This window comes from Belonocnema kinseyi, chromosome 7 (genome assembly GCF_010883055.1).
Source record: "Belonocnema kinseyi isolate 2016_QV_RU_SX_M_011 chromosome 7, B_treatae_v1, whole genome shotgun sequence".
In the NCBI taxonomy this organism is placed as follows: Eukaryota; Metazoa; Arthropoda; class Insecta; order Hymenoptera; family Cynipidae; genus Belonocnema; species Belonocnema kinseyi.
This window is the reverse complement of record NC_046663.1, coordinates 88,258,308-88,286,007: the sequence shown is the minus strand read 5'-3', so window position 1 is coordinate 88,286,007 and position 27,700 is coordinate 88,258,308. Positions and strand designations below refer to the sequence as shown.

Genomic DNA, 27,700 nt, shown 5'->3' with positions numbered 1-27,700 from the left:
AGCTGGCAACCGCTACCCCACCCCGCTTACTCACCAGACTTGGCTCCATCCGACTACCACTTATTTGCATCGATGGGGCACGCACTCAGCGGACAGCGCTTCCCTTCTTACGAAAATGTTGGAAAATGGCTCGAGGACTGGTTTGCTTAAAAAAACGAAGACTTTTTTTGGAAAGGTATCCATAAATTGCCTGAAAGGTGGACAAAATGTGTAGCCAGCGAGGGCGCATACTTTGAATAAAATATTTGTTATCATTCTCTTGAAATAAATGTGTTTTTTTCTTGAAAAAATACCGGTTTCATATGTATACACCTGGTATTTGAACTTTTGCATGTTTTATAAATTCAAAGTATTATTACTTTCAAGTTAAATTTCTAAATTTCAGATTCTTTTGTGTGTTTTTGATTTAATTTTCATTACATAATTTTAATATTTCTTTACATTAATTACTATCAGCCATTGAAATTCTTGCAAACCACTCAACTCTCTCTAATAATAAAATGAAGTATAAACCTAACCTTTTTGTCATAATATGTACAGGATTGGTACAGGTAAGGGAATTCCAAATGGTCAGGGGTAATACCGTGGGGGTAATATGAAAGAGTAAAGGAATTTTCGATAAACTGAATTTGAAGTTTAGGAATCATCCACAAGTTACATTATATTTAGAAAAAGACATATTTAGAAAAAAAACCTTCTTTATTGTTAAAAATTGTACTGTTTTTGTTGTAAATTCGTCTATTTAGGGTGAAAATTAAACTATTTTGTTGAAAATAAACTTTATTTGGTTGAAAAATCATTTTTCAACGAAAAATTTACATATTCTGTTTTAAATATAAAAACTGATATTTTTTAATTCAAAATTCAAGTACGCGTTTGGTTTAAAATTCGCTATATTTTATTGAAAATTCGGATTTTCTGGTAGAAAAGTAATCCCATCTTATGAAACTTCATCTTAATGTTTGAAAATTAATTTCTTTGACTAAGCATTTAACTATTCTATTTTTCTTTGAAAATTCCACTATTTGGTTAACAATTCATTTCTTTGGGATTGAAAACGAAACTTTTTTGTAGGAAATTTGTTTTTTTAATCTTGTAAATTCAACATTTTGGATGAGATTTTTTTTGTTTATTGACTGAAAAATCTTTCTAAGTTGAAAATTCAACTCTTTGTTAAAAATTCCTCTCTTAGGTTCGAAATTTAATCTAATCCGGTTGAGGATTTAAGTATTTTGTTGAAAATTCATATTTTTTGGTTGATCAAAACTGTTTTTTTTTTTCAAAATCAGAATATTTTTTGGTGAAAATATCAATTATAGTTCTTGTTGAGAATACAGTTTTTTGATCGAAGTTTCATCTCTTTCGTTGGAAAATGAACTATTTTGTTGAAAATTCCTTTTTATTTTCGGATGAAAATTGATTGTTTTAACTAAAAATTTAATTATTTTATTTTTGGTTTAAAATTGATCTTTTTGAGTTGAAATCTTGATTATTTTCTTGAAAGTTTGTCTTTTATTTGGTAGAACATTAGGGTTTTTTTGGTCAAAATAATTTTTGAACTTTAAATGTATCGTTTTAGTTGAAACTTCATGTATTTTGTTGAAAGTTAGTCTTTCTTAATAGAAAATTAATTTGTGGATGACCTCTTATAAATTTCTGTATGACTGTTGACACTAAAAGTCGTTAAAAGAAATTCAGATAGACAAACCTTTTTTTCCATTATCGTCTTGATAGAAAATTAATTTTTGGATGATCTCTTATAAAATTCTGTATGACTGTTGACGCTAAAAGTCGTTGAAAGAAATTCAGATAGACAAACCTTTTTTTTCCATTATCGTCATTGATTTTCTAGATATAAGGTTGTTTTTATATCTGGCAGAAACTTTTGTAACCATCAGGGAAAGTGAAAAATTGGTCAGGGATAAGTTAAGGAATTTCGAAATTGGTATTATTTAGCAACCCTGAATACACTATAAGCAACATGTATATATTCAAGCTCGAAATGCGAAGTGTTTGCAGAAAAGATTGAGGTCCCGGAAGCTGGAGTTACAACATTGTCATATTGATGTGGGCACTATGCCATAATTTAGTGCTAATTTATGCTGCAGAAAACAAATTTTGTGCCCGGTAATTTTGGCCAAAAACATGTAGTAATGCTAGCTTCAGCTGAAGCCACAACTCCGGTATGCGAAACTCGGAAACTATTAGTGGTATCAAGATCAGCTTTGCGCAGGAATTTAGTGCTAATTAAGTGCTCGGGATTTATGCCTTGCAAAAAATCCGGGCACTTTTTTTTTACCAAAAACGTTTGGTAATGCTGACTTCAGGTGACTGGTGTTGTGAAACTCGGACACTATTAGTGATATCAAGATCTGCTTTGCGCAGTAATTTAGTGCTAATTAAGTGCTCTGGATCTATGCCTTGCAAAAAATCCGGGCACTTTTTTTTACCAAAAACTTGTAGTAGTGCTGGCTTCAGGTGTCTCTGGTATGCGAAAGTCCGAAACTATTAGTGGTATCAAATTCTCCTTTGCGCAGGAATTTAGTGCTAATTAAGTGCTCTGGATTTGTGCTATTCAAAAATCCGGGCAATTTTTTTTACCAAAAACGTGTGGTAATGCTGACATCAGGTGACTGGTGTTGTGAAACTCGGAAACTATTAGTGATATCAAGATCTGATTTTCGTAGGAATTTAGTGCTAATTAAGTGCTAATATATTCTGCAAAAACTAAATTTTGTGCCCGGTAATTTTGAGCAAAAACATGTAGTAATGCTGGCTTCAGGTAACCCTGCTATGTGAAACACGGAAACTATTAGTGATATCAAGATCTGCTTTGCGCAGGAATTTCCGAGTTTCACAACACCAGTCACCTGAAGCCAGTATTACCACACGTTTTTGGTTAAGAAAAAAGCCGGGATTTTTTTAATAGCACAAATCCAGAGCACTTAATTAGCACTAAATTCCTGCGCAAAGCAGATCTTGATATCACTAATAGTTTCCGTGTTTAACATAGCAGGGTTACCTGAAGCCAGAATTACTACATGTTTTTGCTGAAAATTACCGGGCACAAAATTTAGTTTTTGCAGAATATATTAGCACTTAATTAGCACTAAATTCCTGCGCAAAGCTGATCTTGATACCACTAATAGTTTCCGAGTTTCGCATACCAGAGTCGCCTGAAGCTAGCATTACTACAGGTTTTTTATCAAAATTACCGGGCACAAAATTTAGTTTTTGCAGAATATATTAGCACTTAATTAGGACTAAATTCCTACGCAAAGCAGATCTTGATATCACTAATAGTTTCCGAGTTTCACAGCACCAGATTCATCTGAAGCCAGCATTACTACACTTTTTTGGTAAAAAAAAGTGCCCGGATTTTTTTAATAGCACAAGCCCAGAGCACTTAATTAGCACTAAATTCCGGTGCAAAGCAGATCTTCATATCACTAACAGTTTCCGAGTTTCACAACACCTGTCACCTGAAGCCAGCATTACCACACGTTTTTGGTAAAAAAAGTGCCCCGATTTTGTGCATACCACAAATCCAGAGCACTTAATTAGCACTAAATTCCTGCGCAAAGCAGATATTGATATCACTAATAGTTTGCGAGTTTCACATCACCAGTCACCTGAAGCCAGCATTACCACACGTTTTTGGTTAAAAAAAAAGTGCCCGGATTTTTTGCGAGGCATAAATCCAGAGCACTTAATTAAGCACTAAATTCCTGCGCAAAGCTGATCTTGATACCACTAATAGTTTCCGAGTTTCGCATACCAGAGTCACTTGAAGCTAGCATTACTACATGTTTTTGATCAAAATTACCGGGCACAAAATTTAGTTTTTGCAGAATATATTAGCACTAAATTCCTGCGCAAAGCAGATCTCGATACCACTAATAGTTTCCGAGTTTCGCCTACCAGAGTCACCTGAAGCCAGCATTACTACACGTTTTTGGTAAAATAAAAAGTGCCCGGATTTTTTACAAGGCATAAATCCAGAACACTTAATTAGCACTAAATTCCTGCGCAAAGCTGATCTTGATACCACTAATAGTTTCCGAGTTTCGCATACCAGAGTCACCTGAACCTAGCATTACTACATGTTTTTGATCAAAATAACCGGGCACAAAATTTAGATTTTGCAGAATATATTAACACTTAATTAGCACTAATCTTCTGCGCAAAGCATTTTTTGATACCACTAATAGTTTCCGAGTTTCGCATACCAGAGTCACCTGAAGCCAGCATTACTACACGTTTTTGGTAAAAAAAAAGTGCCAGGATTTTTTGCAAGGCATAAATCCAGAGCACTTAATTAGCACTAAATTCCTGCGCAAAGGAGAATTTGATACCACTAATAGTTTCCGAGTTTCGCATACCGGAGTTGTGGCTTCAGCTGAAGCTAGCATTACTACATGTTTTTGGCCATTCGAAGTTGTAAAAAATTGATTAAAATAAGTCATAGGGTAACGACTGAATCTTTCTACGTTGAATGTGGAGACAATTAGATAATGTTCCGTGCAATTGGCAGAACAATAGGCCTGTGCGGAAGAGGGGGGGGGGGCAGAACGATCCAGAGGTGTAAAAGAATATGTCATTTTAAAGTTATTTTCTAACGCCTAAATTTTTTATATAACATTCTACTCATTATTCAAAACATATATTCGAAGAAGCAGAACAAAATTTCGGGAATAACATCCTGGCAGAACATCGTAAACTGCCCGGTTGTGACATTGGTCTTTGTGCGTCGGTTTACGGCCCTTACACTGCGTGTAGAGTGGTCACTTGTGCTCCGAAGACGATCAGTAGCGTAACTAGAGACATAGTTTACGCCACTCTGTTCGCAGTATCAGGGCCGTCAACCGACGCACAATGACCAATGTCAAAAGTCAAAACCTGGCAGTTCGCGATGTTCTGCCAGGATGTTATCACCGAGATTTTGTTCTGCCTCTTCGAATATATGTTTTGAATAATGAGTAGAATGTTATATAAAAAATTCGGGTTGTAGAAAATAACTTTAAAATGACATGTTCTTTTAAACCTCTAGATCGTTCTGCCCCCCCCCCCCCCTACCGCACCGGCCTATTGTTCTGCCAACTGCACGGAACATTGTCTAATTGTCTTGAAATTCAACACAGAAAGATAAAGCCGTTACCCTATGACTTATTTTAATTATTTTTTTAACAACTTCGAATGAGTAATTAAACACCTCCCCGGGACTTCCCCTGGAGAAGCCACATTTGGTGATCAGTATATTCTCAACAATCATGAAAATAGTGGCAGAATCGTTACCTAATAACTCGCGAAAAACGGCCTCGGCTCTTAGACTATAGGTACCAGTCAGGAAGAAAAGGAACATAAAAAGCAGCAATCTTTTTTATCTTGCTTGATTTTCATTACCTTGAATCTGTAATTTCATTCCTCTTATTGTTGCCTCTTGTCGTGTTTTGCACAAAGCAGTCATGTTCGCAATAACGCTGTAATGCGTTACTTCCACAACCTGTTTCACATCAGAGTGCAATTAAGGTACCAAACGAATATAAACTATATGTATGTGCGATGTAAACTAAGGTATAAATAATCAACGCGAGAGCTTCAAAACAACGTACATACGCATACTTGATGGAATTTTCGCGATCCAAGTGTTCCAGTCCATGGATATTACTTCCATTTTCACTTTGTCCATTTTACACTCCTTACTTTCATATTAAATCGTCCATTTTATAATTACCGCGATGCCGTATTTTTATTAAAATATAGTTTTAATTACTCAAGATATTTTTCAATATCAGATCGCAATACATTACTTTCGGTTCCAGTAATTAACTTAAAAATTAATAATAGTTTAGAGGGCTTTTTGGACCCACGGAACTATTGACACTATTTTGCTACTATTTCGAAGAAAATTATACACTAAAAAAAAGGATTACTGGTACCAAGTGAATTTTACTTGGCTGAAGTAAGTGAAAGTCCTATTTATTTTCAAAGAAAAATTTATAAGAGGCAAATGAATACGACCTGTTGGTCGAAGGAAATGTTTCTTTGAATCAAAGAAATATCAATTTAAGTCAAAAAATATTCGTTTTACAGCAAATGAATGATTCCTTTTTTTAAATGAATGTCGCATGAATTGGAATGAATATTTCTTTGAGATGGGGTAATATGAATTGAAGAGAAATATATTTTAAGGTCAAGCAAATATTTTATAGGCTCAAAAAACTATTTCCCCACAGCAAATTTCTGAATATTTGAAGCAGAAAAATATATCTCTTGATTCAACAAAATATTTCTTTGTCCTAGATCATGCGCGAGTTCAATAAGGTAATTAGTACTTGAATTGTAGTACATATTTTCCTAAATAAGCAACTGGATTCTTTTAACCTAAATTATAATTATCATTGTTATTAATATATATATTTAATTCAAACAAATCACATAATTTTAAATCTTGATGAACCTATAACAAAAAAATTCGATGAAATATCAACCCCCAGCAGGAATTGAACTTGGGTACGTCGAGTGTGAAGTCCACAGCGTTGACCACGACGCTAACGTGACAAGATAATTTTAAGGCGGAAAATGGTATTTAAACCTCGCCATAAATGCCAAAGAAATATTTCTTCAAATCAGAAACATGGATATTTAATTTAACAATGTATTTCTTTAATCTAAAGAAGTATTCACTTGAAAACAAATGACGCCAAATTAATAAGTTTATGACTTAAAAAAATGATTACTTCGTTGGAATAAATGTTTATTTGTTTTGAATAATTTAATTCTATTAATCAAATTAAATATTTTCTTCCACTGAAGAAATAAGAATTTATGTAAACACAATACCTTTTTCATCTAAATAAATGCTCCATTGCTATAAATTCATGAACCCTTTGTGACAAAAAAGTATATACTGTAATTTAATTAATATTATTTTGAATTAAATTATTATTTCTTTGATTTAAATAAACCTAAATTCTTCTTTCAAGTATGGAAAAATTATTGATTCAAATGTGTCCCGAACCAGTTCAAAGAATCGAACTCTGAATCAAATATATATTTCTTTGAACGACAAATGACATTTCAATGAATCTAGACCTTTTGAATTAACCAACTACCGCCCTTAAAACTTTCTTTTTTTCTGAATTTTGAGATATTTAGGCATATTATTCCTATGGCGGAGTATTTACAAAACTAAAATTCTAGCTCATTACCGTCCTGACTTTCATGAAAATCCTTGCGTTAAAAATTGCTGTTCGTCTCAAAGTCATATTTTAAAAAAACTCAAGTCTTCCAAACATTACATATATGTCATTGTGGGCGGTAGAGGGTTAAGGAAATCATTTTCTTAAATGTAAGAAATATGTATTTCAATAAAGAAAGTACAGCCCACGAATTCATTTTTTTAGATCAACAAAAGATATATGCCTGGTTTAAATAAAAGTTACTTCTGTTAAAGAATATTTTCTTGATGCTACGAAATAGGATTCAAGTAAATGCATTTACTTGGTGCTAAGAATTATTTTTTTCAGTGTACCAAAGACACTATTTCCTCGCAATTGTCAGCTAGTGTCCTATTTACTTTTTCTTATATTGTGTCAATGGCTGATTACGGGCCGTGTATAAATTACGTGAAGTCTTTTTCTGAAATTTCGAACCACGTATCATCCTTTGTTCTGAGCCGTAAGTTTGGTTGGGTGGATGAACAATTTTTGTCTTATTTTTTTCGTAGCTTATATCGAAAAGTGATTCCTTATAAATTTGTAGTTCTTTCCAGGGCGCGCAATTTGAGCTTTTTCATTTTTTTTTTTTCGTATCTTGCATAGTTTGACCAAAAAATTGAATTTTTGAATTTTTCAATATTTTTGGTACGATCAAATTAGGAATGTTCAACTTCTCGACAAAATTAAAAATGTGTTATTGTAGTCCTCTAGGGCTTTCAAAAAGCAATGTTTTTCTTCTCCAGACTTGTTTTCTTATCATGCGTTGTTTGGCCAAATCTAATACCTTTTCTGATGAGAATGTAATAATGCAAAAAAGTTTGCACTTTCGACAAAATCGAATGCGAAGTACGAGATACATAATGTGAATGTGTTCGTTAAAGCTAAAGGAGGTTCGACAAAAGAGGATTCTCAGTCTCCAAATAGAAGTTATCGATGTTTTGACCTTTAATTTTTTTAAAATTGCGCACAAATGTAGGGTAAACATAAAGACTGAGCGTGTATCGCGAGGTGAATGCATCATCGAGCGTGAAGCGCGAGAGTCAATAATCGCGCGCCACATGCGCGTTCAAACTTGCTAGCCACGCACACAGATCGCTATAAGAACGTGCTCGCAAAGCGGGCAGATTTTTGTTTACTATATATATTTTTTAATCAGATTTTATAACAAACTTCTAGATATTTTTGGTTAAAGAAACTTTTTTTTAAAATTTGTTTCGTCTTTCGTGTCCTTTTTCCAAAAATGTATTCTAAAAATTTAATTTTTTTATTTTCAATTTTAGTTTTTACGATTAAAAGAAAATCTACTCGTCCTATTTAAGAATGATTAATAGCAAATTTATAGATCTTCTTGGGTGAACAACTTTTGTCTTTTAATTCTAGTGGATACCTTGTGTCGTTTTACAAAAAATATTTATTAAAAAAAATGTATTAAAATAATTATTTTTTTTTTATTTTAAAGGTTATATATTACGATTAAAGAAAAAACTAAGTGTCCTCTAAAAAATTATTCATGAAAAACTTGAATGAGTCTATTTATTTTTTTCATAGCTTGCATTGTTTGTAAAAAAATTAATCTTTTTAGTTTGATTCATTTACAAATAAACAAAAACTTCGCATCCTGTAAAACATTAATAATAAGAAATTGTAGCCTTTTTTTGGATAAACAAGTTTTTTTTGTAGCTTATGTCGTTAGTCCAAAAATCTAATTTATTTTTAATTTTTAATATTATTTTTTACGACTGAAAACAAAAACTACGCGTCCTATCGAAAAGTGATGGTTAAAAAATGTGTAGATCTTTTTAGGGCGCGTAATTTTAGTTTATTCAATTTTTTCGTATCTTGCATAGTTTGACCAAAAAACGGACTTCTTGGATTTTTAATTATTTTTTGTACGATAAAGTTCCAAATTTTCGACCAAATAAAAAAATTTGTTATTATAATTTTTTAGGGCTTTCAAAAATTAACGTTTTTTTTCTCTTGACTTTTGTTCATATCATGCGTTGTTTGGCTTAAAATGTTCATTTTAGTTTTTTTTTGGATTTTAAAAATGCTTTAATTCTTTTAATTTTCTTTTAATAGAAAAAAGTCATAAGAATAAATTGTTTGAGTTTCTGAGTACTATAAATAACAGCACATAGAATTTTAAAATCTTGAAAAAATGTGGTTTTAAAGATGTTTGGTATGATGAAACTTTTAATTTTCAACTTTTCGTCCAAATGGGAAAAGTTGTTATGATAATCTTGTAGGGCTTTCAAAAATCAACTTTTTTCTTCTCTTGACTTTTTTTCATATCATGCGTTGTTTGGCTTAAAATGTTCATTTTAGTGTTTTTTTTATTTTGGTTTTTGAAAATGCTCTAACTCTGATAATTTACTTTTTACAGAAAAAAGTTATTAGGATAAATTGCTTAAGTTTCTGAGTACTATGAATAACCGTTCATAGAATTTTGAAATCTTGAAAAAATGTGGTTTCAAAAAGTTGAGGTACGATCAAATTTTTAATTTTCAACTTTTCGACCAAATCAAAAAAGTTGTTATGGCCACCTTTTAGGGCTTTCAAAAATCAACGTTTTTCTTCTCTTGACCTTTTTTCATAGCATCCGTTGTTTGGCTTCAAATGTTCATTTTAGTTTTTTTTTTGGATTTTGAAAGTGCTCTAACTCTGATGATTTCCTTTTTATAGAAAAAAGTCATTAGGACAAATTATTTGGGATTCTGCGTACTATGAATAACCGTTCATAGAATTTTGAAATCTTGAAAAAATTGTGGTCTCAAAAATTTTGAAAACGTGCTCACTTTTTGAATTTTGATCCAAAGTAGCTGGTTCACGAACTTGTTCTTTTTTTTTAAGCCTTAAAAAAGTGTGCCAAAGCAGAATCCAATCTGATCAATTTTTTTAAAAGTTATCGTGCCTACAGAATACAGACTACAGACAGACAGACAAACACCTTCGTAAAAATCGTTTTTTCTGACTCAGTGGGTCTCAAAACGTGAAGATTTTATGAAAACCGACAAAGTGAAATTTTACATAGAACCAATACCTTCTCATTAGATGAGAATGTAAAAATTAATTTTCTACCAAAACAGATTGATGTTTAACGATACAGTTGCATTTTTAACTAAAAAGGTGGAATTTCTACATAAAGAGATAACTTTTGAAAACAAAAAGATGAATGTTAAATAAAATATGTAGTTGAATTTTCAGCAAATAAAAATTTTTTTAACTATGGAAGAAAAAAAATTTCAATCAATTTGTTGAATTTTTAAGGAAAAAGACAAATTTTCAACTAAGAAGTCTGACTTTCTGACAAGATAGTTGCAAAAATAGTCATCAATATTTTAACTTAAATCTACTAAATGTAATCAATTAAAAAAAACTAATGTGTTCGTTTATTATGATTATATTTAAAAACATATCGTCTTTTTATATACTGTTCAATTTTGTCTACATCACTTTATTTTTTAAAGAGAATTCACTCTATAACCTAATTAATGAGTGCGAGTGTCACAATGAGAATGTAATAGTAGATTTAATGCTTTCACGGTGATTGATTTGAATAAAAAGAAATATTTCGGTTTCCAATCGTGTACAAAACTACGAATTTTGCTAAATAGAGACATTGAAATGTAGGCTTTCATTCTGTTCGTATAAGCTTCAGTGTGTACTTCAGTGTGTATCTAGAACATTTTCAATTTGTGTCCAATTGAAAAAGTTCATCAAGATAATTTGTAAGTCTTGCTAAAATCTACTAAAAATAATTTTTTGAACTTATGGATCTCTTAAAAACGAAAATTGGTAATATTTTTGATATCGAAAAGTGATTCCTTATAAATTTGTAGTTCTTTCCAGGGTGCGCAATTTGACCTTTTTCATTTTTTTCGCATCTTGCATAGTTTGCCCAAAAAATTGAATTTTTGAATTTTTCATTATTTTTGGTACGATCAAATTTGGAATGTTCAACTTCTCGACCAAATTAAAAAAGTTGTTATCGTATTCCTGTAGGGCTTTCAAAAAGCAAAGTTTTTCTTCTCCTGGCTTTTTGAAAATTATATAACTTTGAATTTTGGTTTAATCCAAAAATTTAACTGAGTTAGTTTTTAAATATATTTTATATCTAGTGAAAACTTTGAATGAAATTTCCTAATCTGTCATCTGTCATATAAAATCTGTGCAAGTATTCTGCCCATCTATAAGAAACTTTGGCAAAATTTTTCTAAAATTTTAAGCAAAAAAATTTTCAAATTTTGAAAATGCTCTAAGTTGTTAATTTTGGTTAGAAATATCTGGTTAAGAGAAAATGTATCGAAGGCTGACTCGATTGGACAAATCCTTCAAAAGTTAGCGTGGCCACAATATTTAGGTAACCATAAATATCCATACAGACTCCGACTAAATTTTATGATTTTAGGACTCTGTGCGTACCGAAACATAAAGATCCGTTAAAAACGAGAGATCAACATTTGAACGATTACATTATACTCATAAGAATAGAAGAGTCAACTAAGGTTTAAACAAGGAAACCCGGCGGCGTTCCACCGATTTGAATGAAATCTCTTGCATTGTGTTGGTAAAGATGTGTAATGCAAAGTTTTAAAAAATTTCCGCTAATTGTTATTTATTTGTTTAAACAAATATTTCCGTAAAATCGTTTTTAAAGTTGAATAACTGGAACAAATACAGTCCTAAATCCATCGAAAATACTGCATTTATGTATCAAGGGGTGGCTAATTATAAATTTAGGGATGAAAATAATTCAAAATACCGGCCAATTTTTTTAAACATTTATAAAAAAATAAATTATTGATACTTATATCAAATGAAATATTTGTCTTTTAATTCTAGTGGATACCTTGTGTCGTTTTACAAAAAATTTAATTAATTAATTTCTTAAGGTATTGATAGATAACATAAGGTAAGTTGGCCTTGAAATGATGGGTGAAACCACCCTTAAATAGAGCAAAACACCCCCATAAAATTCATTTTGATATTTATCTTGGAAAGTGTGCATCGAAAACAAATAATTTTTTTCAGAAAAATAGTGCTATAAAATGTGCTTAAAGGTGTTTAGTTTCACTTCGCGGGTGGTACGCTCCTTCCGCAGCTCATATGTCGAAAGGGAGTCCTTTTTGGACAAAAGTGTGTATAACTGAAGTTATGCAGAATTCTCCGTTCTACAATTTAAGTCTTGTACATTTTCCTCAAAAAACCATCTTGTTTTATGATATGAGCCATGGAAGGAGCGTACCACCCACGAAGTGAAACTCGCCCCCTACTTTGAGGGTTGATTACTCAAAAGGTAATTAAAGGTGACTTTAAAAACGATTTTACGGATATCGTTGTTTAAATAAATAAATAACAATTAGCGGTAAAATTTTTTTAAACTATTGATTACACATCCTTAGCAGCACAATGCAAAAGATTTCATTCAAATCGGTGGAACGCCGCCGGGTTTCCTAGTTTTTTATTCTTAACGTCTAACGTGACTCCTCTAGAATGAGAATGTAAAAACGAGAAAAGAGGGAAAAGATAGGAGTAAATGAACAGGAATATCAAGAATTTATAGACTGACGAATAACATTTTAAATAAACATTGTAGTTCTGACTACTCGTAAGTTTAATACTTAAAAAATTTTATGACACTTTTTTGACACTATTTTTTTTTTTAATTTAGGACACTGTTTACATTATTTTTGATGCCTGAACAGAGACTTAGGTCTGAATTTAATGCAACACTCAAAAAATGTTTGGTTACATCAACCAGAATTCTGGTTAAATATGCTCTTACTATTTTTTCTGGTTAGAGTAACCAGAAATCTGGTTACATTAACCAGATTTTATGATAAATTTAACCAGAATTCTGGTTACTTTAACCAGACAAAATAGTAAGGGCATATTTAACAAGAATTCTGGTTCATTTAACGAGACATTTTTTGAGTGAATAAATTATGAATTCTATACATTGCTGGTAGTCTCTTCTTCATGAGTAACTTTTTTCGACTGAATTTTCTGACCTTTTTGAGTCTTCATTATAATACGACAAAGAAACAAATCATTAAAATTGAAAGCACAAGGCCGTCGACTCAAAGAGACCTTATAAAACTTATACTTATTAAATGCAAGTCACATTTGAGATTTACAGTTAAGTATGCCTGTTAGAGAACTGATTTGCAATTTAAAGATGTATCGCACTCAAAGAAATATTGTTGACCTAGCAGAGACGTTACCTACTCAAGTCAGAACGATTCTCTTTAAAAAATTATTTAATTAGTATCAATTAAACAATATTTACTTAAAAATTAGTCTCTTTAATTTTTAAATTTTTCCTTTTCATTCACCCTTCAAAACTTTGAATATTCTCTAATTATGAAATGGAAAGAATCTAGAGGCTCTGTAATTTTAGTTTATATATAAGGGAATTAGAAAATATTTAAATTTAAAAGCTTTAAAAACCCACCGAAATAGTTGTAATGCAAAAAATCAACCAATTATTACATGCACATTTGATATAAAAGTTCGCCAAGTAATTCATAACAAAATATTCATAATAAAATATATTAAGAACCTTTTTTATAAAGTACCCTATATTTAAACAAAAATATATATAATTTGAAAACCCATTTTTGACATTATAAAACTTTGCGGGATTGAATGTATAAGCAAAATGATTTTTGCAAAATTGTTAGGTATGGGAGATTGATTTTAAGAATTCCTATAAGTTACTTAATAAAAAAACTTTTAAAATTTATTTTATTGTCAATATTTTTTCCAAATTACTTAGCCAACTTTGATTTCAAAATTCACGCAGTTTTATGCGGCAGACTTTTTACATTGGAGATATTTTCCGGTCAATGTAAATATGAGTAAGAATTTTTGTAGGTCTTACGGTCTTCACTAATTAAGAGAAAAATAATTTCGTTTTATTCTTTTGATTAATGAAGACCGTAATTGCATTTTGGATAGGAATCCTCAACTTCGATACAAAATTGAAAGGCTGGCTAGGTTCACCGAACTTATACTGATACTTATTAAATTAAAGTTTAAATAAATATTAATATGAATTGTTTCACCTGTGCTCACCTCTATAAATTAATCTATCTAACCGGCTAACACCAAATGTGAATAAGAAGTTTGTGGCAACATATTCTCGATATATATTCCAAGAATTTTCCATATCTTGAATATTTAAAAAAATTTTACCTTTTATGCAATTTTTTAATTTTCAGTTTTTACACCATCGTTTGGGTAGATTAGGTTGCAGAGATGAGCAGTGCACAGATTAAAGACTAGTTGTTTTTATGGGGGTTTCGGTTTAATTTGTACAATTCTTAAGGCATTAACGTAAAATCACATTTAAACAATGTGTTCTCTGGAGCGGGAAATATTCGGAAATTTGTTATGACCAGGAATTGACAGTTAATTTACTTTTTGACCGGTAATTTCACAAATTTTGAAAAATCTATATCCAATTACTTGAAGCAACACAGATTTTAAATCACATAATATAGTGTAATTTAGACTAAGGGATCATTTACAAACTACGTAACGCGTTTTTCTTTTTTCCTTATCGCTGTATCACTATTCATTTCACGGAAATTATATTCTCATCTTTATTTAAATAACAGAAAAATGCGTTACGTATTTAGTGAATAATCCTTAAGTTCGATTTCAACTTTTTTACAATTTTATGTTCAATTGTTTACTTAATATAATTTTTATTGTTTACAATTTCAATTTAAACAATTTGAAAATAAATATATAAATTATTGATTTTTAAAATTTAACTGTAATTAGTTTGTTAAAAATTGACAAATAATTGATTTTACAAGAGTTTTCTGAATGTGTTCAAAATTAAATAATTTGCAGATTTTAACGTTGAAAATTGAACTTATTCAATTAGAAAGCCTTATTATTTAAAGAAATTTAAACTTCCGATTGAGACTTTACAAACTATTTTCAATTTAAAAATAGTTTCAAGTTAATAGATTCGCAATTAAAGGCTTTTGTTCAATTTTTCAAACTAAAGTTTTCATTCTAAAATACTCCATTTTTAACACAATCAATAAAAAATCTTTAATTTTGAAAAAGGAATTTGTTAAAATATTTAGCAATATTTGACTGTTTATTAAAGATAAACAATTGTTAATCAAATATTTTAAGTTTGAGAATTTAAAACCTTGATTATTGCAAACAGAAAAACTTGAATCGTAAAATTTCAATTTGAATTTGATGACTTAATTAAGTTAATGCTAAAAATAAAACTAACCTAACAGGATTTACGTACAAAAAATGTTTGAATTTGAAAATTCTAATTTGAAAATAAAGAGAAGAAATGTTGGTATTTAATATTTTTTCGAATTGCAAGTAGAACTCTCTTGTTTTTAACATTTTTATCGACTTGCGAGAGAAGAAATTTTGGTTATTAATTGATATTCTGAATTTTAAGAGGCTGCATTTTTATTTGGAACATTTAGATGAAATGTAGGAGCTTTTTATTTTCAGTTTTCTACTGAATTGGAAAAGGGAAACGCTTTATTTTAAATATTTTTATCTGGATAAATCGAAAGGGCAGATTATTTTTAATTTAGAGCATTACAAATAATAGCGTGATTTTATATTTTTTATCTAGAAATCGCTGAACTGTTTAATGTAAGAAAAATTAAATTTTGCAGTTTAATTTATTTGTATATCACCCTGACTACGCCGTAAATCCAAAAAAAGGTCCACAATACATGATTATTCGAAATAAGAATTCTTGATAGCTTTTTTTGTACTTGACTGCGATTCGTTGCCGCTAATCTTGGTTGTTAAGCATCGTAATTAGACTAATATCTCTTAATTGTAAGACCCGAAACAGATTTTTTTTTAATTCTCCAACTTCAATAGCAAACTCCTCTGATTTATTTTTTTATTTATTTATGCAGGTGGTACTTCAGAAAAATTAAAAGAATCGAAGCAGAGAAAAAGCTCCTCCTGTCTGAAAATGCACATGGAGCTTTCCTTATTCGAGATTCAGAAAGTCGACACAATGATTACTCTCTTTCAGGTAAATAAAAGTTTTGATCCAATTTCCAAGTTTAATTTGAGTATCTAGTATTATTTAGTAAAGGACCAATTCTAAATTGAATTTATTTTATGTTATTTAAGTGAGAGACGGAGACACCGTGAAACACTACCGTATAAGACAATTGGATGAGGGAGGATTTTTCATTGCGAGACGAACGACCTTCAGAAACCTGCAGGATCTCGTCGAGCATTACAGTAAAGACGCCGATGGACTTTGTGTCAATTTGTGCAAACCCTGTGTACAGGTAAGCGAGTTAAATTTCTTTCTTGAAAAGCCACCCTGTGATAAAATTTGGTCTGAGTGGAGTTTAGACAGCTTGTTGCATGTGAAAGAATTTTTTACTATGAAAACAATAACAAAAGGACCTGACATGCCGCTTTGATTAGGTATAAATTTTACAGGGGATTTCTTTGACTTTTTTTAAAATCAGTATTTTATTTATTTATTGTGAAAGCGAGTATAAAGAAGATCTGAGTTGATTTCAAATTAAAGAAATCCCTTGAATTTTGTAGTAAATTGACCAAATGCCAATTGCATGTTACCATAATTGTCGTCTGCGAACCAGATTGATTGTTTGCAGCTTCTTTTTTGAAAATAAGGACACAGAGGTTTGACATTTTTATTTTACGAGATATTTTGAATTGCTACAGCACTGTCTAAACTCCAGGTTGGACTTTGCTCAAAAGTAAATGTTTGGACAAAAAGGTCTATGAAGTAGAAAAGTTTTTGTCTATTAAAATTTATTCTGTAAATAAATTCCTTGTGCATTGACGTATTTTTTTAGTACAATTTTTTTGTACATAAATTATTTGGAATCTTTTTTTCGAATTAAAAATGAAAGACAGTGGTGACTCGATGTTAGTCTGACGAATTTCGCCAAATTTTTTGTCTGAAATAGACTATGTTGTTTCTCTGTTTTTGCTTACCCTAACTCCCGCTGGATTTTCTTGGTAAATTGAATGTCCCAATCATAATAAATAAATCGCCACTGAACATACATACACGACTTGTCATCTTCTCGATCTCCACATAGCACAAGCCTGTTTTATACGGAATAATGTTTCAGAGATATTAGTTTCAGTTTTAAAGTCTGAAACGTTTGTCTCTCAAACCATTTTTCATTGCCGTGTTACAACCATACCAGCTTTTTTAGACTCATTTCTCTTGTACGAGGCAGATTTCGAGCATTTTTCATTGACAAATTAAAATTAATAAATGACTCATCTCTTAAAAACATTCAATTAAATTTAAAGCTTGATGTACTATCAATATATAAAATCTTCTTGAGATCTGTCTTTGTTAGAAATGTCAGCATTTAAATATTCGTTTTAGTAACCAGGTAGTTCCTAAGATAAAAAATCAAATGATAAAGGAATTAGATTGAAAAGAATTGAGATCAAAAATAGAATTCGTCCAATGAAAATTATATTTTTAAAGTCTGCTCTTTTTTGTTGACAATCAAGTTTCTCTGCATAATATTTAATTATAGTTTTGCAGAACGTGTCAATATTGCTGTAAAGTTTCTAGATTTTTTTTTTTTTTAATTTTTCCAAAGAATTTTTTCCCGTCAAACGTAGTTCCGTTACTCAAGCTCGCCACTTTTTATGAGAGTTTTATGGGTAAATCGATACCCACAGGCTGTACCAAAGGACTGAAAGAAACTTGTAAGACTCGGATATAACTGTTGTATATTTATCTCGAGAAGAGGTATACTGGGAACATTTATATTGAAGAAATGTATACTTATTTAATATTTATACTAAAGAAATTGTTTTAAAAAGTATTTATTAAATTAAATTAAGGAAATGGTGCTACTAGAATTGTCTAGTGATTTGAAATGATTTGAATTAATCTAAAGTAGGTCTGCATTTTTTAAAAGTTTGTACATGACTGACAAATAAATCAAGAAATAAGATAGTCTAACAATTGTTGTTAATTATGAAGATTTTTTAGACATTTTACCTGGTTTCTTGTATCCGTATGCTAGTTTTTAGATATCTAGTTGCATTTTGCTCGATAAAAATGTAATTTCTCTATCGTTAGTTTTATATAAGGCACGGAAAAAGAAGCAAACTGTTACTCACGCTTTCTAGAATTCAAGAGCTCAAAAAGTAGAAGAGTTTATTTCATAGTTTTAGATGTAAATAGTGTGGGTAGCAATGAAATTGTTGTTACATTTTATATCAGGGATCACAGTCTGTCCCCTGTTTTACCTAATTCCCTTTTTTCTCCGTAAATTAAAAAAATTCTCTAATAACTCCAGATTTCACATACAAAAATGCTTTAAAAACAGGAGAACTAAGGAGATTTTTCACGAAAATTGGTGAATTCTCAGCAAAAAAATTGAATTTTCAACTAACGTAAGACTTCAACAAAATTGTTGAATTTTCAAGTCGTAAAGATGAATGTTTTGAAGACACTTCAATTTTCAACCAAATATTTACACATTCAACTAAAATGATGAATTTTAATCTAAACTTATGAATCTTCTACCAAAATAATGAATATTCAAGACAAAAAGAAGATTTTTCTACAGACAGTTGAAGTTCAACCAAAAAGGATGTTTTTTTTATTGATGATTTTTCAACAAAATAATTAAATTTTTAATCTATTAATAAAATTTGTGACCATTAAGATGAATTCTCCATGTAAAATGTGATATTTGATATTCTAACAAAAAAAAAATTAGTTAAAATACAAACAGTTGAATTCATCCAAAAACTACTTTTAAATCAAATAGTTTATTTTTCAACCAAAACATATTTTTCTGAAATGAATGAGAAAAAATATAAACGAAATTGTTGAATTTTCAAGCAAAAAAGACGAATTTGCTACAAAAATGTTTAATTCTCAACGCGAAAATATACAATTTCAACAAAAGAAATTAATTTTCAACCCAAAAGGATGACTTTTTAACTAAAATGTGGATTTTTGATCAAAATAATTAAACCTTCTATAAAATATTATAATTTTTTACCAAAAAACATAAATTCCCATAAAAAACATAATAGTAGACTTTTCAACCACAAAGAATGAACTTTTAACCAAGAATAATTGTATTTTCTTATTGGGTTCTATTAATTTTATTTTATTTCGCATATAAGTGAACAAAGTTTATGAGAATGAGGAATCAAAATTTATATACTGATAAAAACACATGTGTCTAAAAATGAAAAACGAACATTTTTTAATTCTGTTTTTTATCTCATTTTAAATCTTTCATCTTCATGAGACTTTTTCGGAGATATTTTTGTCAGTAGAAAGTGAAGTGTTCAACAGATTTTTTAAAGCTCTTTTTTTAGACCTAACATTGAATTAATGAAACGCTGTGATCCCTGTTATATAGATCTAGGTTAAGGATTTTTAAATTTTATTTTATTGAATCGTTTCAACTTCGATCTCTCAGAATTTAAATATTAACTATGTGGGTAGTTTTATTTTATTTCGTTATTTTAGAGGCATTGTTCTCAAAAAAATTAAATCGGTTTTATTGCCATCGTCATTTCATTTCGTTACAATTTCGCAGCTTATGTTAGTTCATCTGCTCCAGTTTACGAATGATCTACACCAGTGGATATTTTTTAAATGGTTTCCACGCAAAATATGTAACAAATTAAGTTAAAATTTCTGTTTGATTATTTAGGATTCTAAGCTTTTGATTAATCAGTGGGTGATATAACCATTTGGGAAATAATGGCTGATGAATCATTAAGACGTAGCTTTCGACTTCGATTCATGTTCACTCTATCTATTTGTAATATGGATTCAATTTTATTGAAAGTTAACAGCAATTGACTGGCGATCGTGTGGTTTTGTTCGTAGGTTGAGAAACCCGTAACTGAGGGTCTCAGTCACCGCACACGGGACCAATGGGAAATCGACAGATCATCATTGAAGTTTGTTCGCAAATTGGGCCAGGGTCAGTTTGGAGAAGTCTGGGAAGGTCTCTGGAACAACACCACACCCGTGGCCATAAAAACACTCAAGCCAGGAACCATGGATCCTAAAGATTTCCTGGCCGAGGCGCAAATCATGAAGAAGCTCAGGCACGCAAAACTGATTCAACTTTATGCAGTTTGCACGATGGAGGAACCGATTTACATCATTACTGAACTGATGAGAAATGGAAGTCTTCTGGAATATTTACAAGGTAATTTAAAACTGAAATCACTTTTAGTAAATTCAGAGACAGGGTGTCTAATGTCCTGAAAACCATTGAAAACCTGGACAAGTCATTGCTTTTATTTACCTGGAAAACCCTAAAAAACGTCTTTTAATTTTACTAATGGTCCTATAATTTGTATTTCCTTAAAGAAAAAATAGTTTCATGTATATAATCATTTATAACTCCGTCTTTTGTATTTAATTTCTAAATTTTTGTTTTGTTTGATAGTAGAAGATCACATATTTTTAACAATAGATTGTTTATTTTATAACGGTGAAAAATCACAAAGTTACAATCGAATAAATTTAGAGCATATCCTTTATTCCTGTTTTTTTTCTACTGTCACATCAATTTAATGCCATTTTTAAAATCTAATAATTTTTTGTTTTAATATATTGAAAGTAAGTTGAATTCCGCTTTTATTAATGAGAATTGCTTGAAGTTCGAGAGAGTGATCCAGCACTATATGTGCTGAGTGCCCGTAGGTCAGGGAAACCCCGGAAATCAGGGAAAATTCAGGGAATTTCATTGGTCAAGAGAATTAAAGGATTTTGAAAAAAACCTTGCAAAAGTTGGGGAATATCTATAAAAGGCACTTTGAATAACTGTAAAGGATGATAAATTTGAAACTTCGATTTGATATAGTTTTATTCCATTTATAAAAAATTTGTGTAAAAAATGTTATAAGATTAAAATTCTGGTCTTCGAATATTAATGGTCAGGAAAAATCAACAAGTGATCAAGGAGAAGTTTGGGAATTTTTAAAATGAAGTTTGCGGTCACTCTACTGATATAATATTCTTGTTGGTAATTTAGTTGCCTTGTATTTCTATTTTTTTTTTCCAGTTACATCCTCCTGACCATGCAATTTTTAGTTAAGAATTTTTATATTTTTAGTTGCAAATTCAATAATTTTGTTCAATAATCATGCTTTTTGGTTGAACTATAAATATCTACTATTACATTAGTCGTTGCGAATTCCTCTTTTTGGTAGAAAATTCAATTAATTGGTTGAAGGTTGAACCAGTTTGTTAAAAACTCATGTTTTCTGTATAAGATTCATACTAAAAATTGATTTTTTCGAATTGAAAATTCAACTACTTGTCTAAAAGTTAAACCACTTCGTTAAAATTGATCTTTTTGTTTGAAAATTCATCTCTGGTTAAAAAGTTAACTATTTTGTTCAAAATTTGTTTTATTTTCTTATACTTGATTTTTTACTTGAAAGTATAAATTTTCCATTTTTGGTTGATTTTTTGTTTAGTTGAAAATTTGGCTGTTGGTAGAATGCTAATCTTTTTGACCGAAAATTTAACTAATTTGTTTTAAAAAAACTATCAATTTTAGTTGAAAGTTTAATCATATCGAGGCGTCCTAACGATAGGATGCCAACGCACGCGATCGACTAGATGATACTTAACCAAAAATATAAACAATAAAAAGCTAACCAAGAAGTAAGCACTAGAAAGTTTTAGATCGCGGAATTGAACAAGATGAAGCTAGAAGTTGGCCAAAACTAGAAGATGCTCGCTCGCTCCATCAAAACATTAAAGTGCTATCTCGGGCGAGAAAAGCATGGAGGTGCTACTTCTCGCTTATAATCTAAACGCGAGAAGTGACAACCTTCATTCTTTGATCGCCCGAGATAGAACTTTCATGATTTGAAGAAGCTAGTGAGCACCTTTTAGTTTTGGCCAACTTCTAGTCTCATCTTGCTCAATTACGCGAGCAAGACTTTCTAGCGCTAACTTCTCGGTTAGTTTTTTATTGTTTTAATTTTTGGTTAAGTACCGTCAAGTCGTGTCGCTTGCGTTGGCATCCTACAGTTAGGACGCCTCGATATATTAAAAAATTTATGTATTTTATGAAAAATTCGTCTTTTTTGGTAGAAAATTTATCTTTTCTTGTTTGAATGTTCGTCCTTATGATTGAGAATTAATTTTCGTAGTTTGAAAATTCAACTCTAGCCTTAAAATTATAACAGTTTGGTTGAGGTTTAATATTTTTTATTTCAAATTTCGACTATATGTTTACAAATTCATATATGCAAGTAGAAAATCCCAACATTTGGTTGAAAAGTCAACTATTTTGTAAAAAATTCCATTATTAAGTTAAAAATTCAAGTATTTCAAAAAAATTTTGGTTGAAAGCTCAACTGTTTTATTGAACCTTCGTCTATTTGGACAAAAAATTTGTCCTTTTGTATTTCAAAATCCATATTTTTTCGTTAAAAATTAAACAGTCTTCTAAAAATTCCATTATTTGGTTGAAAATGCAACGGTTTTTGGTTAAATTTAGATCTTTTTTTAATCCAATCATTTGGTTAAAAATTAGACTATTTTGTTAGAATGTAATATTTTTGTTCGAAAATTCATCTCTTCTTCTTTTGTATAAAAGTATATTTTTTATTGAAATAAATATATTTTTTAATTTTAATTTGAAATTTTATATTATGTTTATAGAATATTCTATGTTAAATAGCTTACAAGATTAAAATTATGTTCTTTGATTCTTAACGATAAGAGAAAGTCGGGGAATTTTGAAAATGATGTTCTGCGGCCATCCTGTTTGAGCATTTTTTTATACGACTCCATATTTTTCACTTATCAAAACTGACTACTACTTCAGCGAATAATGAGCGAAAATTTCATTTTAGTGTTGGCTATAGTTAGGAATTCAGCTGCTAAATTTGCTTAAAATTTCATAACTCAGCTTTCAACCAGTTCTGATCAAAAAAGCTCATTACACCAGAAATTGAACTCATTTTGATGATACCAACAGCAAAAATTTATTTGATTAATAAAATATCATTAAATTGTTGTTAAAGTTGAAGAAGTCGGGAAAAAATAAGAAACTTCTATAAATTTTCGATTTTACCTTCGTATTATTTCACGTTGATGAAATTAAAAATCGTCCAAAAACGGGTTTTAGCATAAAATCAGATTTAGGAGGTTATTGAGAAAATCCTAGGTATGCCTGGAATAATTTATTTTTTTTATCCTGAAATACCTGGAAGAGTCCTGTCATGAGATTAAACCGAGACTGATTTTTAATTCTAGGGAAGGGAAGAGTTTTGATTCTGCAGCAGTTAATTGACATGTCTGCCCAAATCGCTGCTGGTATGGCTTACTTAGAGTCGCAGAATTATATTCATAGGGACTTGGCTGCACGTAATGTCCTCGTGGCTGATGGTACTGTCGTCAAAATTGCTGATTTTGGACTCGCGAGACTGATAAAGGAGGATGAGTACGAGGCAAGAATAGGAGCTAGATTCCCGATCAAGTGGACTGCACCTGAAGCTGCGAATTACAGCAAGTTCAGTATTAAATCGGACGTCTGGTCGTTCGGAATTCTTCTCACGGAGCTCGTCACATACGGCAGGATTCCATATCCGGGTGAGAAATTTTATTAATTTTTTATTCAATTATAAACTCCATAAGCAGGGTTGCTGCCAGATCTGGAAGACTTGGCAGAGTCATGGAATTTTGAAAAAGTCCTGTCTTAATAATCTTTTTAGCACTTAGCGGGAAACTTTTAATGTGCCAATTGATACAAATTGTCTTTTCTACGAAGACAAATAACATTATTACAATTGCAGAATTAAAAAAAATTATAATAACATTAGTGAGAATTTATTAGAATTATTGTGAAGCACTTTATATTCCCGGGTGGAAATATTTGATATAAATTTCCACGATAAGTTTAACGAATTTCTATGAACATTTCTAAGAATATCTACGAAAATATCTATGAATTTTTTATGTATCTTAGACTCCGGAATATTTTTTTCGTAGAAAGCGACAATAGAAAATATTAGGTTTTTGTATTTTCCGTAGAATGGAGGACATTTTAAGGAATTCATTTTTTGTCGCAGTATATTATTTTAAATTATATTACATCACACGATTCGTCCATACTTTCTTAAAGCACAAAATGATCTGTTTTTAAATTTGTATATTCTGAAATTTTGCTAATATTGATACTATGTCAGTTTGTGGTGGACGAGGATCATCCCCCTATAGGATACCTTTAAAATGTTGTCAGTAGAAAGTTGTGGCAATTCATAATTGTATTCCATGGAGTAATAATAAGGAGACCAAAGGTGTCTCAAAAATTTGGTCACCATTTTTCCGGACATAGTTCGAGAGAGGACCGTACGCTGAATCTCACAACAAAACACTCGTAGCTGTCTTGATAAAAATTCGTAATTTTCGACAAAAAACAGTAAAAAATTAAGATTGTGTTTTGTTGGAAATTTAAATAGTTTGTCTTAGAAACAATTTATATTTTCTATACAAAATCATAAAACTTGATAATCAATTTTTAATGCGTCATTTTAGATTCCCAAAGTTTTAGACTTTTTTTTAAGTGCTCTAAAACTTAATAATTATATTTTAATTGATATAATTTAATAAAGAATTTTACATTAATAATCTGTAATACGCATTTGCGTGAAAATTTTTTTTCTCAATTCGAAAATATACGTGTCTCATATCGTGACATATCCAATATTGGATTGATTTATGCAAATAAAAGACTTTTTTCTAGAACGTTAGCATCACCGTTGGTAAAAAATGTGACGTTCCAGGTAACGCGTTAATTTTAAAAACTGGTTGAAGTAACATTATTCTTTGTTTTTTACCTTCTTAATATTGGCTTCTCGTACGTTAAATTACTCCACGATAAATCTTTCTAAAATAGACGTTTTCCACCATTTCAGGTATGACAAATGCCGAAGTCTTGCACCAGGTAGAGCACGGCTACCGAATGCCTTGTCCGCCCAACTGCCCTGCGACTTTATATGACATAATGCTGGAATGCTGGAACAAGGACCCGATGAAGAGGCCGACTTTCGAGACCCTCCAGTGGAAGTTGGAAGACTTCTTCACCATGGAAGGTTCTGAGTACAAGGAAGCGTCGGCTTACTGAGTAACAATTCCTGTCGATGCTGCAGTGTTCACTCCCTTGCCTGTTTACAATTTGTACAGACGGTCCACGAAGCCGGGCCCAGGTTGGTCAAAGTCCTTTGCTGGATAGAGGCAAGAGGTGTCAGGTCAAGAAACTAAACTCGACAATTTACTCAATACAAGAAGTTTGTGATATCTGAGAGTACTGTTTGGCTTGTAAAGGAGATATCTTTATGAGACGTAGACAGCAGTACTGTTTATTTTTTTATCGTCGTAACTTTTTCGTTTTTCACATTCTGGCTGCCATATTCAAGATTCTAGAAGTGTCTATAATTACCAAGAGACACTTCCAAGATTTTGGTACTTCGGGGATGTTGGTACTTTGGTAATTTTAAAAAGTAACGCATTAGGTGTCTATTCGTCTTTGCAAGCAATATTAAATCAGCGTTTAAGAATAGGTTTTAAATTCCAGACGACAGGTTTGCAAAGTCACTTTCGGTGTAATGTCTTTTTTCTCAAAGTTGGCCGATGTTCAATCACCAATTTTCATCTCGAGATAAGATATTGGAGAGATAATGGTCCGTCCATGAAATAAAGGAGACGAAGACTATAATTAGAAGCTAATTAGCTTGGAAGAAATTGGTGATTTGCGTCAGTTCGCCAGCTTTAATTCTTCATTTACTAATGCAAACACAATTGCAAAGGAGAAATTGTACAATGATAATTAATACGGTAAGAAAGAGAGTCGTTAAATGCTAAGTTAGTGATGAGGGTCTTAAGTGGTCGAAATTTTCAGATAGTAAGGGAAAATCTACGACTCGTTAAAATGAATAACGATTTACAAATCGTTTACTAAATATTATTCGTTTACTTGAGTAACTCACGAAAGTTTGTAAGGATTTTTAGACTTACGGTATCGGCATCAATTATCATCAACGACATATTTAATCCACTATCGCTCCATTTTCTGTTTTTGTTTTTTTTTTAGCGTTACTGTTAGAATTCTCTATACGAAACTAGAACTCTATATGGAATGAGAAATATTTATAGAGAACTAGTATCTTTTTGTATTCTTTTCATTTTACAGTTTGTAAAGTATTTAATGAGTCGTTAAAAAAACACAGGGCGACTTGGGGTGGATTTCAATTTTCCAATGCGGTACGTTTGTAAAAAATATGTATCTCCGGTTTGAAAGGACGTCGAGAAGTTTTCACAGAAGTAGATAGATACGGTTATTGTTAAATTCAGAAAAAGACAAGTTTTAATTTTAATCGAACCAAATCGCAATGTACAGTAGCGAAGTATTCTAAGCAATTAAGCGATTCGAAGAAGTAGCGATTCGAAGCAAGTAACCGCACATAGGTTCTAAGCATATTTTTTTTCTTTTTTACGGATGACAAATACGTATAATAATTTGAGCATGATAAGTTGTTAAATTAATGTTGACCAATCTATGATTTATTAACCATCACGATAATAATAAAGTAAGAATTGGATTGGTCGAGTGCAAACTACTAACGTTAATTATTATTGTTTTACCGATAATTAATAACTAATTCGTACCGTTTCGTTGACGCTACTCACCACTAGTTATTTTACGCAAGTCACATTAGTTTTGCTTCTATTTTATTTTTGAATATCTCCTCTGTCAAGTTCGTTTCGTTCGGAACGTGAAAACTTTTATGCACGTTTTAAATTTTTACACGTTTATTTTTTACACTTTACTTTTAAGCGAGTACTTTTGCTGCTGCGTGTATGAAAACAAAAAAAAACAAGATTTATGTTAAGGAAACATTCTTATTTTTAGGGATTAGTTTCATGACAAATAACTGATTGCTCCGTTCGGAGTAGAATATTATCGATTTCGAAATCGTGTTTCAACCATGTGAAGATTATTTTCACAATTGAAAGAAATGATTTTTATATTGGGGGGGGGGGGGGGGGGGGTGATAGAAATTGTTTGAGATTGATCTATGGGAAATTATAGAGTAGCGAAATTACTATGTTTGTTTTTAAGGAATTTGATCAATTTTCCAAAAATTCGCAGACTACAATTATGAACTACATAGTAACAATTGTATAATTTTATATTGTATACATATCGAGTAATCTAGGGATTAGATTAACTTTGTAACGTTCAGTATCGTCTCACTTCCGTGGCTTTGCTGCTTTTCTCTATTGTCTCTTCCATTTTTGTTTTTACTATCTTCTTTTGTACCCGTGCTTTATAAATGTACGTGTGTTGTATAGACAGGTATACACACATTTATATAAATATATATTAACTTCATTTGTGTAGTAAAGACACAAACACATAATCGGGAGAACACATTGTCTTCTGTGA

The 27,700-nt window shown here is 30.8% G+C and overlaps 1 protein-coding gene across 1 annotated transcript in view; it reads left to right on the top strand.

The window, feature by feature from the left end:
• LOC117177484 (tyrosine-protein kinase Src42A) overlaps positions 1-26,183 on the top strand; it is a 34,708-nt gene extending 8,525 nt beyond the window's left edge. The window contains exons 2-6 of the mRNA XM_033368211.1: positions 16,142-16,263; positions 16,365-16,528; positions 20,107-20,434; positions 23,509-23,844; positions 25,170-26,183. Coding sequence (XP_033224102.1) covers positions 16,142-16,263; positions 16,365-16,528; positions 20,107-20,434; positions 23,509-23,844; positions 25,170-25,378 — 1,159 coding nt within the window. The 3' untranslated portion in view covers positions 25,379-26,183. The remainder of the gene's footprint in view (positions 1-16,141; positions 16,264-16,364; positions 16,529-20,106; positions 20,435-23,508; positions 23,845-25,169) is intronic.
• Positions 26,184-27,700: the final 1,517 nt, after the last annotated feature.